This window comes from Lissotriton helveticus, chromosome 1_1 (assembly GCF_964261635.1).
Source record: "Lissotriton helveticus chromosome 1_1, aLisHel1.1, whole genome shotgun sequence".
NCBI lineage: Eukaryota > Metazoa > Chordata > Amphibia > Caudata > Salamandridae > Lissotriton > Lissotriton helveticus.
The window spans coordinates 1,670,632,542-1,670,653,334 of NC_136057.1; the positions used below are offsets into that span (position 1 = coordinate 1,670,632,542).

Consider the following 20,793-nt stretch of genomic DNA (forward strand, 5'->3'; position numbering starts at 1 on the left):
CAGTGCAGCAAGCGTAGTGCTAGGTCTTCATCCCCGTACACTTTAGCTGTCGCATATTTTTCCAGGTGTGTCACATCGGTTTGCGCTACTTCATTATACTCATCTATCCTCTTCCTAATCAGAACTAACACCTCTGGAGTGAAGCGTTCCAGTAATCTTTTCTCTAACTCAGCTAATTCCATTTTCAGTTTATGTAATCTGCCCCTGATAGAGTGGAGCACCCCAGCATGTTTAGATATAATCACCCGCAAATATAAACTTTAAATGCTAACCAAATAGTGGTCATCTTAGGGACACTACCCAAGTTACTGTTAAAATAATGGTCTATCTCCTTAGTGAGCTCCTCTCTGAATACTATATCTAATAAGGAATACTGAGGGAAATGCCACATACACATCCTGGGCAATATCTTGTCTTTTTTTTATTTTTATTTCATTGGGGAGTGATCTGAATATGTGTGCGGTAGGTGCTCACATTCCATTAAATATGGTACCAGATCCTGTGTAGTATACCAGTAGTCAATGCGTGTGTATGTCGTATACTGAGGAGTAGTGGGTGTACTCCCTACCTTGAGGTGAGCAGTGACGCCATAGTTCTACTAACCCGTCTGCTTCCACTATTGCAGCTTTGTCTTTAGTGGCGGATGAGGCCTTTCCCGCCAGTCCTCTTGACCAATCTAGTTCAGGGGATTGTACGCAGTTGAAGTCGCCCCCCTAAAGTAGAGGCATCAGCGAATATTTAGCGACTTTATTATATGGCGTACGATAAAATTGGGGGTTATCATAATTAGGCCTGTATGTCCCAACCACTTGCACATTAAAGTTATCCTTCCGGCATTGTGCTACTGCATATCTGCCCTCTGGGTCAGTGTCTAATGCCTGTATGTTAATGTTGGTTCTCTGTCACACCCAAATCAGCACCCCTCGTGCGTGTGATGTAAATCCAGCTGCCACGCAAATCCCTTTCATTCTTCTCTGCGTTAATAAGCCTTTGTGAGGTGCAAGGTGGGTTTCCTGCAATATCGCTACGTTGATTTGGTGTATATGCAAATATGACACCACCTTTTGTATTTTACGCTGGTTATTAAGGCCTCTGACATTCCATGTTAAAAAATTTAGTGAAGCACCACAACTTCCTGAAATCTGATTACGATTGTCACTTCCACTCATTGTATGTGACTACTTCTGCTATTACATTGCTGCTTCTCCGGTTGTTCTCCAACATATCAACATGGCTACTTCTACAGTGCAGTTCCATGTATAACATTCCCCCTTCCCCTCCCACTGCATGCCCCCAAACTTCAACATGTCTTTTTTAGCCACACCTCAAATGGCCCCTTCGAACATTCCAACTATACCTCCCATAAAGGTGTGTGTTACACATGAGGGCAGTGAATGTCCGGCAGCTTGCCAAAGCTCTGGATCCACCTCTACTGTCCAATCTGCTTATATTCTTTATCCATTACATTTGCTATATTTTAAACATTAACTGTGAGGGTGCAAGACTCCAAACACATTATAGGGCATCTCCAAAGTCTATCTTGATTGGGAGTGCACCCAATACTAGTACACATCATTTCTCCCTCCTTGTAGTGGTGATGTACATTTATCTTGTTGCATTTGGTACTCTACAGTGCAGCCATAGGTATAGAGTTATACAGCTCGTAATATAACTGGCCTGTTACCTGCCGGCTAATATTACCTCTGGTGATATACAAACGAGAGGAGCTTGCCCACTCTGTCAGTCTTGCTGATCCAGTGTGCTGGGGCTGAGGTTGTCCATTTCGTTGGCCTCTGGTGTCTGTCTGCTGGGTTTGGCCTTAGTGGTTTCGAGCACCTGCTGGAAATTTTTAGGGTCCAAATATATCTTGGACTTACCATGCATTGGGACCTTTAGGCGGGCCAGATAGAGCATTGCATAGTCAATATTTAGGTCTCACAGTTTCTGCTTCAAGGGAGCAAATTTATGTCTCGCCTCTTGCACTTTGGGGATGAAATCCGGATACAGGGATAAGTCTGCGCCCTCATAGCGAAGTATCTGTAATTCTCTAGCTTTACGCAGCGCTGCATCCCTGTCCCTGTAATTTAGTATACGGGCGTAGGCGCCCCCGGGGGCGGATTAGGCGCTAAGGAACGAAGCGCCGTTCCACAACAAATATCAATGAAGAAGTGTGTTGTCCCAATAGCGTAATTAGTAGCTTTTCCACAAAGTTCAATATTCCCTGTTGATGTGGATTCCGGCCGACCCACTATGCGTAGATTGTTGCTTATAGAATGCATTTCTAGGTCCTCAGCTTTGGATTGCAGCGTGTCCAGCAGTTTATTTGCTTCTGAGTTTCGTGGTTTGTTCTTGTTTTTCCTCAGCCTCCGAAATTCTGCACTCCACCATGTTGATTATTTCCGCATGTTTATCTAAACGTTCCGTCAGGCGATCCATGCGGTACGAAAGAGAATCTATTTTCCCATCAATTGTGGAAAGGCTTCATTTCATTCCTTCTAGTGTTTCTCTGTAGGTCACCTCCCATCCATGACCCCGGGGCACCCCGCTCTTCCAAATCTGTCTCTGTATCTTCTTCCCTGATTCTTGAGGTTTTTCGCTGTTGAAATTGAAATTTAGACTGTGTCTTATCAGGTTTCCCCATCTTGGCTCTATGGTTTCACCTGTAATGTTGACAGCCTTCACCAGTGTTCAGTGTGCACCAGGTGCTTGCCCTTCTCTGTATCCGCGGTAATGACGTCGAGAGAGGGGTCTCACTGCATGGCCCTAATTGTCAGTAGAAGCCTGTATAGGTAGTGTCGATCTCCAGCCCCCCGATTACAAGACTCACGAGTACCCCAATCACTGTTTACCTCTGGATATCAGGAGCAGGTGTGAGTCTGCTTGAGGAATGTTCAAGTTGTTATATGATGCAACTCATGCATCCCTTCAAACTCTCCTCCCTGCACACAGCTGCAGGATCACCACAGTGGGGGGACATCTCGCTACAGCTTCGGCCCGCTCTTCATACACTCGCCTCATGCGTCAGTACGAATAATCCCAGGCGGCTAAGTTGGCCCACAAGGGGCACCTTCTCACTCCTCACCTTGTTTGGCTTTTGGATCACTGTGGGGAGCGGGCCCTTCGCTGCAGGAGCGGTCTGCTCTTCATGTGCTTGTCTTATGCGCCTGTCGGCTACTCCTGTGGTCTCAAATAGTTTGCTGGTGCAGCAGTTGCTGGATCACCGAAGACCCAATGGCAGTCTCCGCTCTCTACGCTTTCTCCGTGTAGACGGGCCGCAACCTCATCAGCAACGCCGCGTCCCACCAGCGGCCCAGACGCCACTACCAGCAGCGTACAATCGTCACCGACTCCTGGGCGGTCGCTGCCGCTGACTCAACGAACGCCCAGGTCTGCCCCCACCACAGCAAGCATAGCAGCAAGCAGCCCCAGCGCCATGTAGGCCACGCCGTCGCACAGAGCATATGAGGATCACGAAGGCACCGTTCTGTTGTGGCCGCCAACAGCTGTTCAGTTCGCCTCTGTAGCGATCAATTTATTGATTGATGGATTTGTGAGGATTCTTGTCAAATAGTTACAACGGTATCGGGAGCTTGCCTACTATGCAGCCATCTTGAGGCCAGGCAAGCTCCGCCCCATGAGTGTAAAATAATTACCAGCAGTAGAGCCCATATGTGGGTTAATAACAGCAATGTGGAAAACATCCTCAAACAAGGCAAGGAGGACCTTCATCAATTTTCTCAAACCTAAAGGAAAACATCTCACAGTGTTGTAATCAAAGATAAATCTGGGAAACCCCTACTTGATGATAAAATATCCTGGACTGCTTTCACAAATAATATTCAAATCTTTATGACCCTACTGCGCTCCCCTTAAAGAGTATCAACATGATCTTAATACCTTGCAACTGCCTTCATTAAGTGAGAACAATAATGTATAGCTTAATCAAAGAGTCAACTACTCAGAGATAAGGCAATTCAGTTACTAAAACATGGAAATTGGTTTAATGTGAACTTCTATAAAAACTAACCAACAATCAGCCTATCTCTGTCCTCATTGTAAACTATAAATTCTATACTAAAGTTTTGGCCTTAAGATTAGAGCAGTTCCTTCTAACATTAATACACCCCGCAGAGACAAGGCCTTTGATAATAATATATAATATAAGACTATTAGGTCCTGTTTTGGAACAATCCAAGATATCAGCCTCTCACGAATGCCATGACACTGGACCCAGAGAAGGCCTTCAGAAAGGTTTCATAGACCTTCCTGCATTCAGTGAAATTCAATTTGAACTTGGGGGTCTTCCATCTAGTGCATTGTGTTAGCACTGTATACCCAGCCGACAGGTGATATCAGAGTAAATGAATACCTCTCAGAAGTTTCAAGATACTCCATAACTTATGAGAAAACGGACTTCTTTCCCCTAAATACATTACTTATGTTTTCCATCAGCATTTGACAACACTGCCCTGAAGTGACAATCCAAACAAATTCAATATCTTGGTATCTGGTTCAAAAACAGCCTCTAAGAATTGGGAGAACATATTGCAAATACCCTATATTCCAAAAATTAACTGATACTTGGTCACCAAAAGTTTTCAAATGGTGTGGTGGGGTAGATTAGTGTGATGAAATAATAATTGCCCTTGAAAGGTTCCTTTATCACCAGTCTGTCCCCCCTCCAGCTGTCTACAAACATTTATAAAATATTGGATAAGCTTTTCTCTTGACTTTATTTCGGAAAAAAACAAAAGAATCTAGCATCTCTCTCATTGAACTACAAACAAAGGTACATGCAAAGACTTTAGCCACTAAACTTTTTCAGGTACCAAATCGCTTTCTTAGACACGCTACATCGTGCTACATCGTGCATACAAGCTGGCAAAGATGATCTACCACCTTTGGCACAAATTGAGACAAGTCAATTAAAACCCTTCAACCTTATACCTACCTCGACAATGAAGAATGTAAAGAGATCTCTTTACTGTAATATTATTAAAAAATAAATCTCTGCTTTGCAATATCTGGATAAAAACGTTATCATAAAAGATAAGACTCATAACCAGCGTCACTTTGGTGCCACCCTTACATCAAAATACATGGGAAAAAGAACCATTGGTAATCTTGGACTGAGAAAGGAATCTTAAAAATGAAAGAGCTAAGTTTTCCCCGCAAACGCCCATTTCTTTTGCGATGCTCCCACAAAGATACAATGTATTTGAAGTTGGTGGTTATAGTTACCTGAAGCTCAGTGTAACGCTGTGCAAACTAAAGAAACCACACAAACACACACACACACAGATCTTGTTATCTTTCTAAGACAAATATACTCACTAGGACAAACAGTAACACAAATGTATAAATTCATAGACAGAAGTGACGTAAAAGGCAATACTCTAATTTAAAAGAAATAGAATAATTTGTGTCTCAAACTACCTACATCCTCCAGCTAAATAGATCTGGTCTGATAATTGAAAAATTTCTGTCAAAGCTAAAATATCAACCTTACTGATTCAATATACATCTTGGACTATACAAAGATAATTTTCGACTCCAAAAAGACTGTTCAAGTTAGACCTTTCAAACTGCTGGAAGTGACTAAAATCTCTATGAAATATGGAACGTCTGCTCTTCTATTGCAAAAAGCAGACCCCTGTGGTGGGTACCATGAATAATATCTTTTGCTTAGGCATTTCTTTTCATTGTATAAATGTAGCCCGTGGCGCCTGGACTCCTACTCTCAAATGTATTAATAACTCTGAGTATTGAAACTACATTATTTGAGCGTAAGAACTCAAATATTTCTCACCATACTTGGGAGGCCGGGTGTTTGTTTTAGAAGAGGGCTGAGAGCATAATTCATAAGTTCATCAGAATACTTTCAGACTTAACTTCCCTCCCTGCCTCTGGAAACAAAATAAATATGTTTCTGCAGAAATCCGAACCCCATGACACCAGTACTCCGATTATAACTTTGATTAATTGCAGGGAAACACCTAGTTATCTAAATAAACCATATACCTATATACCCAGTAGAGCTGCCTAAATAGATATAGTGCCCCCACAATTTAGAAGACTACCCAAATAAGATAATATGCATTTTCTAGATATACTCTGACTTTAAGCAAATTTGTGACACCGAAGATAGCTGTTGTTCCGATATAGCACCAGACAATTGAAAGAAAGGATGCCATCCCCACCTTTCAACCTGAAATGTATGTATCATTATGATTTCAATTGAACCCTTTGTATTGCTTTCTCTGATGTATACTCGTTAAAAAAAGCAATAACATTTGAAAGCAAAACAAAAATGAAAACGCACTTTTGTATTCCTTCCCCTTTTATTTCGTCCCTGGTTGGATCTAAACAAAACTTGTCATGGCAAAACTATGCTAAATTATCTTTTTGTTTTTTGGAAATTTCAATGCAGTTTCGTCAACTGTGCCCAAAGATTTAAACAAAATATTCTTTTCCATGGAAACTCAGAATTAACCATAACTACAGAGTTGCTATCGCCAACCCAGTTATATACTTATGTCTGCGTATGTAAGTGTGTGCACATACATACATTCACTGAAAAAAACAAGAGTTAAATTGACTTCATTGTTGGGTATGGTAATGATATCGTACTTTATTTTTTTTAACTCAGAAATTCAGTGAAAAAGGGTAAAGTGACATAAGTGAAAATGTCAGTTTAAATGTAACATTTACAAATTTAAAAATAAACATTCAAAAGTAATATGTATTAAGCAACTATAACTTGTACCCCCGCCATGCACAGTGTTGTCAATATTGTGAGTTCAGTTGTCATTAGTTTTTTTATTAGTGATGTCACAGAACATGATGAGTGTTGCAGTATGTGAGTTCATTAGCAGTGCTTGGCGAGGGCGCTCATTAGCAACCACCCAGCTGCACAAAGCTGTGCTCAGTGTGGCTTTGACCTGCCGGTCTCCACCGTTCACGGCCTATGCCTGTGCGTGGCAGCCCACTGCTGAAACCCTGCCCCTTTATAAATAAAAAATAAAAAATGTATACATTTTTTTTAACCCAGCAAAAGACTCTTGCTGGAGCCAACTCTCCTGTGGGACTTCTGCGAGAGTCCATTGGGGTGCGGAAGCACCCCAAAAATGTATTTTTATTTTTAAACTTTACCTCCCTCCACATACAAGGTCCAGCGAGTCTGGGGACCCTGAGGCTGCCCCTTCTACCTTATTTTTGTTTTAGATTCTGGGCACGGTACCAAGTCCTGGCCAGTCCAAGAGGGAGTTTACGGGAGACTGTTGCTCCTGCTGGAGTGAGGCATCTGAAGGGGAAAAAAATGCCCTCAGCAAATCAAATTGCTCTATTGTTTGAGGTTGCATGATCACGGGACTCTTGCAAGCTTCCCGCAAACCCAACCGTCTAGGTAGACAACGTTTTTTAACCTTAAATGGATTTACATTAGATCACAATACGCTTTCCAGACCAAGATTTAGCTTTCTGTTAAATTTTGTGTCATTCCGCTCAGCTGTCTTTGCAGGATCACTGTTCAATTTTCCTATGGAAAACAGCATGGGGAAATAGCATTTTGGGACCATCTGCCCCCCTCCTCCACCCTTGTTCCTTGTTGACAGATTACACCATAACTTTGCAAGAAGGAGCTGAGGTGGCTCAACTTTTGTTTGGGACAGTTTCCTGAAGAGTCATCAAACTGCATCAAATGTTTAGCTTACCAAACACTCTACCGATGGTAACTAGGTCCTACCTATAACCACACAGTGGTGTCCACCACTGTGTAAAATATTTGTCTGTGTGAGTGTGCCATGACAGAGAATATAACTGTGACTCGTGAATACATTAATTGGAGCAACCATACTAATAAACACAGTTCAGTGGTCACATTCCATGGTGCTACCACAGTACATCAAAAGTGGCATGATAAAAGCAAAGATTGCATGATACAATGACTTTACACAGAGAAACACACCTCCTAATAGCCACAAGGCCTCTTCAATGTGTTTCTATCTTACTGCATAATTTTTAACCCCTAACATCCTGGTTTTATTTAGATACTTAAATTTTTTTATAACAAATTCACCTGAGAAATGCTATGGCATATGCAGATGTGCAGAGTTTAATGTGCAATTAATTACCACTATTGAGAGATACAAGGACTGGGCTTTGGGTCCACTTGTCAAGAATCATGGACCTTTCCTAGACACAACCATCATAATAAATTCCATGATTTTACACATAGATGAAACTATTCAGTGTTCATTGATTCAGTGAATATGACCTTGATTGACAGCTAACATTATGAGTAAGTAACTTGTACAGAGGCCCTTAATAGTTTTGGTTTAGAGATTTTCTGTTGAGTGCCCTCCCAAAATTAGATGTCACATTTTATCCTTATGGGTTATTGGGGTACATCAGGGTTGGGTAGGTAAAACCCACCCATAGGTGGTCCAAAACTCTATTCTATTTTACATCTTCTCTCTAACTGCTTTAAATTTTAAGAAAGCTGAAGACAAAACATATTCCTACTGTTCTCCTTTCCATTTGTTCAAGAAACAGACAAGTTTAAAATGGAAACCACACAAGATGATTTGGCAAGTGCAGGATCTGGGGCCAAACTTTTTAATAAGATGGGCAGGATCGTCTCAGAAAATGTTATATACTGCCATTCAGGAGAAGTATTTAGGTGAAACAATCAGTTGCCATACAAAACAAATGTGACATACAGAAGATTGCATTATTCTGAGAGACTGATAAGAAAAGGAAGGCATAATGTTTTGCTGTCAGTTTTGATGCCTCTGATTAACAATTAATTGATTTCTTTGGCATTGGAGGATTTGAGTCAGTCCCACCTAGTTTTTTGTTTTTTAATAATTATAAGTTGTAGTAGAGTGAAATCCATATTTTAGAATTGGGAATCTTTCATATTCTAAATGTTTAATTCCCTTTTAACTGCATTTGCCAGAACTTATGAAGAACCTAACAACTTCTCATGTGTTAATTGTGGGATTGTAACCAGTTCTATTTTTCGCCCATTACTTTGGAGGTCAAGACATCTTCATGACAGAGGAGCAAAAGAAATACTACAACGCTATGAAAAAGTTAGGATCAAAGAAGCCACAGAAGCCAATTCCCAGGCCTTTAGTAAGTATGCTCTTGGTTAATGTGGTTGTTAAAGATAATTTAGGATAATAATCCTGTCCTATTAAAAAAAAAATATTTATATATGATCTCTTCTAACTTGGTGAGTAAACATATTGAGTACTACAGCTTAATTTTCATGCAGCTAACTGCCACTTACTGTGCGCGCATTTTTGGTGCTTTGGGCAATATAAGCTTATTTCTTTTCACAAAAAGTTCCTTCTGTGTCCTTTTCTTACAACTAGGTAGTGTCATGTAGCAGCAGCCTAACTTCACCTTATTTAAGAGTCAGCCCTGCACGTTGCTTTGTTAAATTGCTGCATATTACATGGATAGACTGTATCTAAATCGCGTCATAATCCAGATTTTGGCAAAAACAGGAGTTTCTGGCCAAATTGAGAAAATAAGTTTCCCATTTACAATTAAGAACATTTGGAAAGAAGTAAAACATGTAGAGTGGTTGATAAAACATAGATATGCTGTTACACCTCATGTCATGCAGAAAAATTCTGAATTATATGATGATAGCACACTCAAAATAACCCTGAACTCAACTATATCTTGAATGTGACTTTGTCTCATCTTTTTACTTCAACCAATGGTACCAATATTGGCTGAAACACTTTTTAAAATTGTTGGAGTTCCATTATCGTTTTGGAATTTTTCTTCTTCAAACGTGCACTCTACCTCTTTATTCTCAGAAGTGACTCACAAATAATGTTTTTAAAGATACTAGTTTGTTTAAATGTACTGCCTTTGGAATATCTGTCTGTCGGTCTAGGATCTCATAAACTTACCTTTTTCGGATTGCTGGTGAGCACTACATTCAATTCAACAGAATTGCTCAGAAATGTCATCAAGCCCACCAGAAGGGATAACCTCACCCAGGCGGCACAGTTACTCTCTCACTTTCTTTTTCCACACCACAACTGGTGGTACTTTGAAAGGCAGTGGGGTGGGGAGCCATTGAGAGTCCCAATGAATATATACTCATTTTTGGTTGGAGTTTTAGGAAATTTCCCTGAATTGTGCCACATACATTCAGCTTTTAAATACTTGTAAAAATTGTCGACTAATATTGTTAAAGATAGGCTCTGTGAGCAGATTATTTGAGAATCGGTCACAATATATGAAACTGTGAGGCCTATTGCGGTTTGGCCATATTTGGACTTTCCATATAGAGATACAGGGGAATCCACTACAACCTGTAGAATAGGGGGCTGCTTTTAGGCCAATTGTCTGTGAGTGCACCAGCCATCTAGCCGTTAGTCTTGAAAGCAGGCCTAATAGACTAGTCATCTGTTCCTATAGGCATATGGACAGTTTTGTGGTTGTCAATAAATAATGCTCCTGTTTACTGTGGCTACTCTGAAGTGTTGGAATATTATTTTTTCAGAACAGCTTGTAAACCCTACTGGTTTTAGACAATCTCTTTGAAAAAGTGTGCTTTAAAATGAATCCGGTTCAATTGGGATTACTTATGGGAAATATTGTTTTAAAGTTCTTATGATGCTGAAGACATTTTTGTCACCTTGTTGACCTGTCTTTCAAGTGTGAGTTCTGAGTCCCTGATCACCCCCATCGTCTTTACTACTGTTGGCATGGTCTGAGTAGATCTATTTGCCTTTGGCAAGGCAATAGTTGGGTCATAAGTCATCCATGTTCCCCAAGTTAAGTTCTCGCTTTTGGAGTGTTTAAGTCTAATAGCATCAATTTGTTAACTGCCTTTAGGGAGTTAGTAAATTCTGATGTGTCGAGGTCTGGCTGTCTTTTGTTTCAGAATAACCTCGGTGTCATATGAATTGCTGTAACTGTTTTAAGGAGTTTAGAAGGTTAGGAACAGTGCCAAAGTATATGTTGACTACACAAGGTCATGGTGTTGAACGCTGAGGAACACTTGTCTTTTGAGGATATGGTACTGATGGGTATGAAGATAGAGATAACATTTTTAGTTCTCCTGTGAGGCAGAATGGACCCCATTCTAGGGTTGTACCACATATTCCTGTATCCTTTATTCTTTTGAAAAGGGGTTTGTAGTTCACGGTGTTAAGAGCTGCTGAGAGGTCCAGTAACAGGATTGGCATTCAATGTTCTTGAGGTATTGCCAGATTGCCTCTACCCGTCAGAAATTAGATTGTTGCAAAATAGTGGGTGGAGTATAATCTGTGTTTCATATAGTTCGTATTCAATTTCCTGTAGACATAAAATATGGGACTACCAGTTGGTAACCTTCTGCCAACTTTTGAGCAGCTTCACTGGAGAGTGTATTCTCCTAACATTCCAGGAAATTCTCTTAACTATTTGTGCTAATGATAAAAATTCTCAGCCTACAGGTAGCAACCCTAGTCATTAAATCTTTACAACTGTGCATGTAAATACATAGTGGACAGACTCCTACTTGTCATCACCGAACTTGTGTACACTTCTATAACAATACTCATTCTCACCCTCTGACCCCCTCTAATCATTCCTCAAACTTGAGACCTGACTGCCCTTGAAGTGGAATCAGATCCATCCCAACATGATGTTGAACGTGTTGTTGTCTGCAACTCCCCTTTATTCCTTTATCCCCCCCCTTTCCTGGCAAAGGGGGTGGGATCTGGATACACTCACAGGTGACAAGCAGCGCTGTACAAATCCACCTTACATTACATGAGAATCAAACTCTGCCCCTCCCAGTAGAACCAGGAAAACGTAATATTTTATGAACTGCTGTCTCTCTTTACAGCTCTTTTGTAGGGCTATGAACCCTTCTCTACTTGGAAAAAAAACAAACTTGGTTAGCATTCTTCAAACTTACCTGTAAGTAGGTCATGAGCCGGAGGTGGACAACTTGTCATGCTCAATCGTCTCAATAGACCACAGCAAATCAAACCCAGGCAATAGAGCTTAGTATGAACTGATATCTCTGTGATCTATCTTCGAGGTCTGCGCATTTGCCCAACGGAGCCTTTATATCTTCCTCCATCTTGTCTTGGGCATCCTGAGCTTTCTCCTGCTCCTGGCTTAGTGCTATTATGTCATCTTGATTTGTTGCGACTGTTTGCCAGTGCTTGTAAATCTTTCTGCATATTTGCTACGGCTGAGGCCGGATCCGATTTCAGAGCTTGAATCTTGGTGATGACCATATTTGCTAGTGTGTAATGGTGCCCCCCCGGCAGAACTGTAGATCCTCTTTTGTGATGGGTGAGGCCACCTCCCGCTTCCTGGATAGCATTTTCTGGGGTAGGGGGCCTTAAGGTATGGTATCAAGATTCAAAGGATGGCTCTTTTCTCGTTTCCCCAGCAGTCTCTAATTGCCCTCTTCTGTATTCCCCTTTTCCGCAAGGGCATGCAGAAACAACGAGAGGACCAAGACAGGGAGGCGCCCAATCTTAATATGAAGCTTAGTGCAAGCTCCGAACAGACAGTGGTCAAAGTGGGCGGGATCGGCAGGGCACGGCGTGCCCCTACTTTTTTAATTTTATAGAAACCGTTCCCCCACTTTTTTATTTTAAAAATGCATCCTTGGATGGCAGAAAAAACCAAGGCCCATGGATAAGGCTTGGCCATTCTTGGCAGTTCAGGGACAGGCGGGGCAGAGAAGGAAGAGGAATTCATCTCTTCCTTCTTACCCAGAGAAGACAAGGACAGTGTCCACTTTTCCTGCTCTGCTGCTGTCAGCCCCCCCCTATTTTTCCATCTCTTTCTGTATCTGTCTCGCTCCTCCTTACTTGCTGAAAAACTTGATTTCTAGGAACAGCTCATACCCCCTTTCCTCCATTCGTTCCCCTGTGAAATGGATCCCAAAAATATGAAACACCTTTGCTGCAAATGTCTTATTTTTTTACAGAAGATGTGGATTTATTCAAAAATATATATATATGGATGGGTACGTAATACATCACTGACAAAGTTGAACCACAACGGTGGAAGAAGGAATACATATTCAAGTACAAACATATTTCTGTTTGGTAAATTTTGAAAATGTATTGCAAGTTAAAATTGGCATTTCCCTACTCATTTCATAATCGGTGTGAACATTGTAATTCAGCTTAGTAAGAAAAGAAACCAACTTCAGACAATTTTCAAAGTACTTAGTAAACTGAAGGTTCATTACGCTGCACGAATTTTAAAAGACCTTTCTAAAAGGGAGGAAAATTTACTGCACAAATCCTAGCCAAGGAGCAAATCTGCTCTTACTAGCACCCCACAGAAGGCAATGCTAGGGACTGCTGTAACCCCCATGGTGCAGTTGTGATTGGACCCGTGTTTCCACTCCCGTGGATCCAGGGAGTTTGAATGATCTCTCCCTAGAATTCAGTTTTTTTATTATTTGTAATGTACAAGAATATCAGAGGAATAGCATCCAAGCTGCATGTGGGCAGGAGGGGGGTCGTGGGGTTTGGGGCAACCTTCATTGACCCTCTAAGGCAAAGAAAGGAAAAGTAAAACGACGGGCTCCACTGTTGCCCTGTCTTTTCAATTAAGCATGTTGCAATCAGGTAACAAGTATGGCCACACCATTGGCAGCTTCTATAAAGGACATGGATTACGACATCTAAATAGCAGAATAGATGCATCTAAATAGTCTTATAATTGGGGGCCCAAGGACTGAATCCTACATCAATATCTAAATAAGGAGCACTTTTTTAAATTAGAGCCAGGGTGCAGAGGCATGTATATATTGTTGTATACTCATTGAACTGCTACATAGTCAACAAATGAGGATGGCACTGGCCAACAGATGGTAACGGTAATTTTGAAACACATTTTTTACAGGTCATCTCTAATATCTTTCATTGCCTATGCCCAAAAAGGAGTAACTGATAACAAATATACTTAAAATATAGCGTTCACAGCTTTAAAAAATATGTATTTATTGTTTTACCTATAAATGAATATATTGAAGAGAAGGGAAAGAATAACCGGATAAAAAAAAAAGCTGCAGATCACACAAACCAATATCATTGAGAGTGGCAATTAACCCATACTTCTCTGAGGAAAAGCTCCATTAAGACTAAGATGGAGGAGATTCATTGAAATCGCCTGAAGGAGGAGGTGGTGGATGCGGTAAAAGCATTGCAGAGAATGGAGCACTCTGCAAATGTGGGGACTGATGTGGAAATAGTGGTGGAGGCATTGATGAGAATAATAGTGACACGGAGGAATATGAAGGGTTACATGAGTGGGGGTGGAAGTAAATGGAAGCACTGGAGTTGATGGATTCCCATCACTGCCGCCACCTCCATGAGGCACAGGGTCAGACTGATTTGCATATGGCCATGTCTGAACTGGGGTGGCAGAGTGGGCTAAAGAACGGTGATGGATTAAAGCCAGATCTGTTGACTGGGAGTGAGTGTTTGAATGGTTCAGATGCTCCGTCCATCACCCCCCCCCCCTTTTGTACCACTCTGAGAATGAAGCGGTGCCTCAGATGCCGCCCCCTCCCGTCATAGCATGATGGCCGTCACTGACGACGTTGGGAAGCCTGGCATAACAGCGTTGCGGTATGACAAAGAGGAACCAAGCTGGGGCTCACGAAAGGTCGCCATATGCATCCGTTCGCAGGGATGACCCTCGTGCAATATATTTTGTACCACAATAAATGTAAATGACCCTCTGGACACAGCAGGGTCTGAGATTGGGCTGTCTGCCTCAACGCTCTTATTTTATTTGAGCAGCAGCATTACTTTGAAAGAGAAGTACTGATCCGACAGTGCTCAGTCTCTTTACTCCTCTTTTCTCTTTTTTATCAACCCTTTCTTTTACTCAAGCAATGCCAGCCAGCAGTAACATTAACATAAAATATTATCTCCTGTCTTACCTTGCTCTACTGGCTTACCCGGTCTGACAAGCAGAATGATTTTACGAGAGGCTGTGTGCATCACTAGCCACAATTAAATAATTAAGGAAGCAAATGTTGCAGCCTAACTGAGTTTGCTCTTCAAGTTAAAGTGCCTCAAGGAGACAGGCATATTGCAGCATGGCTTCAGCGAAACATGTTCAGAGAGACATGTTCTGATAATTTACCCTGCCCCCTCTGGTTCTTACAGCCATGCAATATCTACTACTTACACGACCTCACTGCAATAAATCAATCATAGTGTATGGTTGCAACACTGAAGACCTTTTAATGAATTGCACCATGTGAGAGAGTTAATTTATTTATTTATTTATTTATTTATTTATGGAATTTTTAATGCGCAGCTAATACCCGAGGGTGTCTAGGCGCAGTATGATGCTTTAGGAAACAGTAATCAGCACACAAACTTATTGGTTAAAGAGCCAAGTCTTCAAAGCCCTACGAAAACAGATAAGAGTGGGGGCAGTTTTGATATGTGAAGGGAGAGAGTTCCACAGTCTGGGAGTTGCTACCAAGAATCGTCTATCTCCCCAAGTGGAGGTTCTTGTTCGGGGCACAGATAGTAAACAGCTAGCTGCTGATCTTAGGTTCCTTATAGGGGTGTATAGCTGAAATGCCTCTCTTAAAAACTTCGGGCCAGTATGATGAATGGCCTTATAAGCAATACATAAGGCCTTAAATTTGATCCTGCTCTCCACTCTTAGCCAATGAAGATGGTGTATAGCTGCCGAGATGGACTGGCGCCTTGGAATGTTGAGAAGGATTCTGGCTGCCATATTTTGAACAGATTGAAGCATGTTCAAGATATATTTATGAGTGTTGAGAAAGAGGGCATTTCCGTAATCAAGCTTGGAAAACACCAAGGTGGTAATTAGGGTTTTTCCAGCTGATGATGGTAAGTACGGTAGCAGCTTTTTTATCTTTTTCAACGTAAAAAAGGCAGCTGAGACAACCCTATTTACATGGTGTTTGAAGGACAGATGTTTATCAAAGATCACTCCAAGATTCCTGACCTTTGCGACTGGGACCGGAGGAGGACCCATCTGAGTAGGCCACCAAATTGGGGACCATTCTGGAGAGATGTTACCAAAGGTCATAACCTCCGTTTTCTCCGCATTCAGTTTTAGACAATTACTGTGCATCCATGCTTGTACCTCCAGTATCCCCTCCTGGAAATTAGCTGCTACCACTGGGCCGTTCTTATGGACCGCCAACACAAGTTGGGTGTCATCGGCGTAAGTAGTTAGGCGCATCCCATGAGATTTTATGACCCTTGCCAAGTCTGCAACATAAATGTTAAAAAGCGCAGGGCTTAACGACGATCCTTGGGGGACCCCGCATGGCAGTTTAGAAGTCGGTGAATAATAATTGCCCAGTTTGACTGCCTGTTTGCGGTTAGTCAAAAAAGAGGCTATAAGATCTTTGGCCAAATTATTAATCCCCAGGTCTGTGGCACGGTCGACCAAGATAGCATGGTCGACCGTGTCAAAGGCCGCCGAGAGATCCAACAGGATGAGCACTGCTGCTCCTCCCGAATCCAAGATGTTTCTAATTTCATCGGAGGCCTTTATCAGCGCAGTTTCGGTTCCGTGTCCCCTCCGGAAACCGAACTGCGTATCATCCAGGAGTTCATGATGTTCAATGAACTCTGAAAGCTGTTGGGTCATGATGGCCTCTACGATTTTAGCGGGAAAGGGAAGGCAAGCAATGGGTCTGTAATTGGCTGTAGCCGTGGGGTCTAAGGAAGGCTTTTTGAGCAAAGGTTTAACGATGGCCTTCTTCCAGATCTCTGGGTAGACGCCTGTTTTAAAGATGGCGTTACAAATGGTGGTGAGCGGCTGAGCGATGGTATTGTAAAGTTGATTCATTATATCAGGAGGGCATGGATCAAGCGGAGAACCCGATTTGATCTTGGCAGCTAAAATGCTGACCTGATCTTCTGTCACTAGCTTGAAACCAGAAAAAGAAGGATGGGTCACAGCCAAATGGGAGGATGGATCAGTCCTAATTTCCGCTGGTAGCTGTGGGAAAATGGAATAAATGTCCATTACCTTAGTGGTGAAAAAATTGGCCAGCGAGTTACAGAATTCCTGAGAATGTTCAGTTGCAGGGCCAGTGGGAGGAGTAGAGAGAGAGTTTACCACCTGGAATAGCATCCTCGCTGAGTTCTGGGCCTGTTCAATTTTACCAGTAAAAAATGTATTTTTTTGAATAATGATAGCTTTCTTATAGATCGCCAGAGCATCTTTATAAATTTGCTTAGCAGAGGGGCTATAGTGCTTTCTCCAGCGTCTTTCTAGACTTCTACAATACTGACGTTGGAGACGCAACTCCTCTGTGAACCACTGGGCCGATGGTGTAACTCTATTTGGGCAATAAGATTTCTCAGGTGCCACCTGATTGGCTGCCTTTAATAACCATCCCTGAAAGTTAGTAGACAAACTTTCAGGATCACAAGAACTTTCCGGGACCGAAGTCCTAAGGATATTTGAGAGATGTGGAATATCGGCGTTTTTCCAGGCTCGTGTTCCCAGTGATAACCGGGCTTTGGTCTGGGGGGGGTTGGATTGTATTGCTCGAATTCTAAAGATGATGGCTTGGTGGTCAGACCATACCAATGGTAGTACTGCTATCAGGTCAATGTCTGGATTGTTTGTAAACAGACCATCCAGTGTATGCCCCGCTTCATGCGTGGGACCCCTTACCAACTGTTGCATTCCTATTGCTTGCATGTCTGTGATAAGTTGGGCAGTGTCCTTAATTTCCATATCTTCCAGCGGAAAGTTAAAATCTCCAAGGATAGTATAATCCAAGGATCCTATGACCGCTTCAGTGATTTCTGCAAGCGCAGCTAAGAATTTTGTTCGGGGACCCGGTGGCCTATAGACCAATGTCCCTCTAAAAGCTTGCTTCTGGGTAAGATTAATAACAAACGCGATAGCTTCGCAGTTTGGGGTTGGAATAAGCTCAATTTTTGTCCGATAAGCATCTTTATGGATGATGGCCAAGCCACCACCTCGCCCAGAAGTTCTATCTTGTCTAACGACACAATAGCCTTCGGGGGTGGCCGAGACAAAGTCAGGACCAGAGGCCTCGTCACCCCAGGATTCGGTGATGAACAGAATGTCCAATTCCTGGTTAATGATACAGTCCTTAATAGATAGACTATGTTTGGGGAGGGAGCGAGAGTTGATAAGTGCTGCTCTGAAGTACTGAACAGTTCGAGAATGAGCATTGCTAATTGGAGGAAGATGTAAAGTGTAATTAGCTGCAAGTACAGGCGGCGGGAGGGTATAATGACAGCCCATACAGGATGAAACTATGGGAGTAAGATCTTTAGGAGGCGTAAGCATAATGCAGGACCTACCTAATCCAGGGTTCATACCTCTTAGTTGGCTGGAGGTATAGGTTAATGTTGGTATACTATCATGGATGGCAGCACGGCAAGGGGGGGTGGCCCTGCGCCCGGATCTGGATCGGACGGGCGCAGACGGGCTTGTCTTAGGCGCGTCTTCGGCGCGCGCCTGCTGCGCACGTCCGCTGCGCATCCTGATGAGAGAGGACTAAGTAGCTCTCTCCCGGAAGTGGAGAAGAGCTAGAACGCGTCCCGAGGCAGCCCCAAGATGGCGGGTGGTGCTCGAGGACGAGTCCGATTCGAAATGCCTATTCCCTCTGATGTGGAAGGGTGAGTAAAGTGCAAGTATGCGCAAAATCAATTCAACAGACTGCTACAATTATTCCGTTTTAAAATACAACAATTTACATTAAAAACGTCAAGCAACCTAAAATGCCTAAACACAGGTCTAAACAGGTCTAAATTATTAAAATGCAGAGCAATGTGAGAACACTTCGTGCTCAGTGCTGTGTCATAAAGTTATCACGGAGCCTCAGGCTCGTTCGGTCTAAGTAGCTCTCTCCCGGAAGTGGAGAAGAGCTAGAACGCGTCCCGAGGCAGCCCCAAGATGGCGGGTGGTGCTCGAGGACGAGTCCGATTCGAAATGCCTATTCCCTCTGATGTGGAAGGGTGAGTAAAGTGCAAGTATGCGCAAAATCAATTCAACAGACTGCTACAATTATTCCGTTTTAAAATACAACAATTTACATTAAAAACGTCAAGCAACCTAAAATGCCTAAACACAGGTCTAAACAGGTCTAAATTATTAAAATGCAGAGCAATGTGAGAACACTTTGTGCTCAGTGCTGTGTCATAAAGTTATCACGGAGCCTCAGGCTCGTTCGGTCTAAGTAGCTCTCTCCCGGAAGTGGAGAAGAGCTAGAACGCGTCCCGAGGCAGCCCCAAGATGGCGGGTGGTGCTCGAGGACGAGTCCGATTCGAAATGCCTATTCCCTCTGATGTGGAAGGGTGAGTAAAGTGCAAGTATGCGCAAAATCAATTCAACAGACTGCTACAATTATTCCGTTTTAAAATACAACAATTTACATTAAAAACGTCAAGCAACCTAAAATGCCTAAACACAGGTCTAAACAGGTCTAAATTATTAAAATGCAGAGCAATGTGAGAACACTTCGTGCTCAGTGCTGTGTCATAAAGTTAATCCAGTAGCAACACTTCATCCCACAGCAAAGATGATGCTATAGAGCGCCTGGGGCACTCCTGCAGCACGGACGTCCCCGGGCAAAGACAGGCTCGTCCAAGGCCGGAGGAGGCTGGACTGTGCTACTTTTATCTTTGCTTGATCATTGAACTAGCCCAATATTAAGCAAACTGGAATCAGCAATTGATAATTTTATTAGGAAAACAATGAAAGTGGTTAATATTATTTAAGTGGGCAATTTCAATGCTCCTTAATGTAATTATATCAACTCTGCGGTTTGTGGATTGTTAGACACAAATGGGAACAGGTTACTGCACTTAAGGCATTACCTTATATTGAGGTTCTCAATTTGTTGGTGAAATCTAATCTGCCACTTGCCTTGGAGGCTAGTCAAGTGGTTAATAATACTTTGCCTACTATTGATGTTATTCTTCTCTCATGTGAGTTACATTCCTGGTAGTCAGACTTCACCATAATGAAAAATTTCCTAGCTATCCTAACGGAAAATTTCAATTCTATTAAGGACTCGGAGGCGAGGATTAAGCCTTCTTTTTTCACTTTATTTCATATAGCAGCCAACTTTAAAGGTAAACAAAACTACATTTCCCATGAACACTTGGGAAAAAGGTAGTGAGAAAAAACAACAATATCCAATCAGAGCAGACTGATAATGTCCAATCAGGAGGCCCATAGCCCCAACATAGTCCTCTCTCACTGGGCCCTCGCCCTCTTTCGTCACGCGATGTCAGCCGTTGGATCACCTTCATGAATCCTGTTTATTTGCGTCAGATCCTACAGAGTACACTGTTACTACTTGAGCACAAACTACTAAAGCCTCCATACCAAAATGCAGTGAAAGCAGTTAATGTGCAATAGAACAAACATGTCCAACAAAACTCTTTATAGCCAAGCAGGTTTACTTACTCTTATACGGGGAGGGCTGTCTTTCTCTGGAATCCCTAGGGTGGGATAATCCTCGCCTCTGAGTCCTTAATAGAATTGAAACTTTCCGTTACGATAACTAGGACATTTTTCATTCTTTGTCAGGACTGAAGGCAAGGATTATGCTAGTTTAAAGCTTGCTCACAACGAGGCGAGGAATATCCAGCACCAGTTTGAAGTAGAACCTTTTAAAGGTAGAGTCCAAAGACCAGTCTGCCACGATGAGGATACCTCCAAACGGGCACCCAAGCCAAATGCCTTAGGGGCCATTGCACCTCGTGTCCGAATGGATCTCGAAGGCTAATACCGGCCTCC

The 20,793-nt window shown here is 42.4% G+C and overlaps 1 protein-coding gene across 2 annotated transcripts in view; it reads left to right on the forward strand.

The window, feature by feature from the left end:
- Positions 1–20,793, forward strand: part of SCN8A (sodium voltage-gated channel alpha subunit 8) — a 566,978-nt gene that overhangs the window by 488,641 nt on the left and 57,544 nt on the right. For both annotated transcript variants that reach the window (XM_078688933.1, XM_078688934.1), the window contains exon 24: positions 9,034–9,138. In XM_078688933.1, coding sequence (XP_078545059.1) covers positions 9,034–9,138 — 105 coding nt within the window. The remainder of the gene's footprint in view (positions 1–9,033; positions 9,139–20,793) is intronic.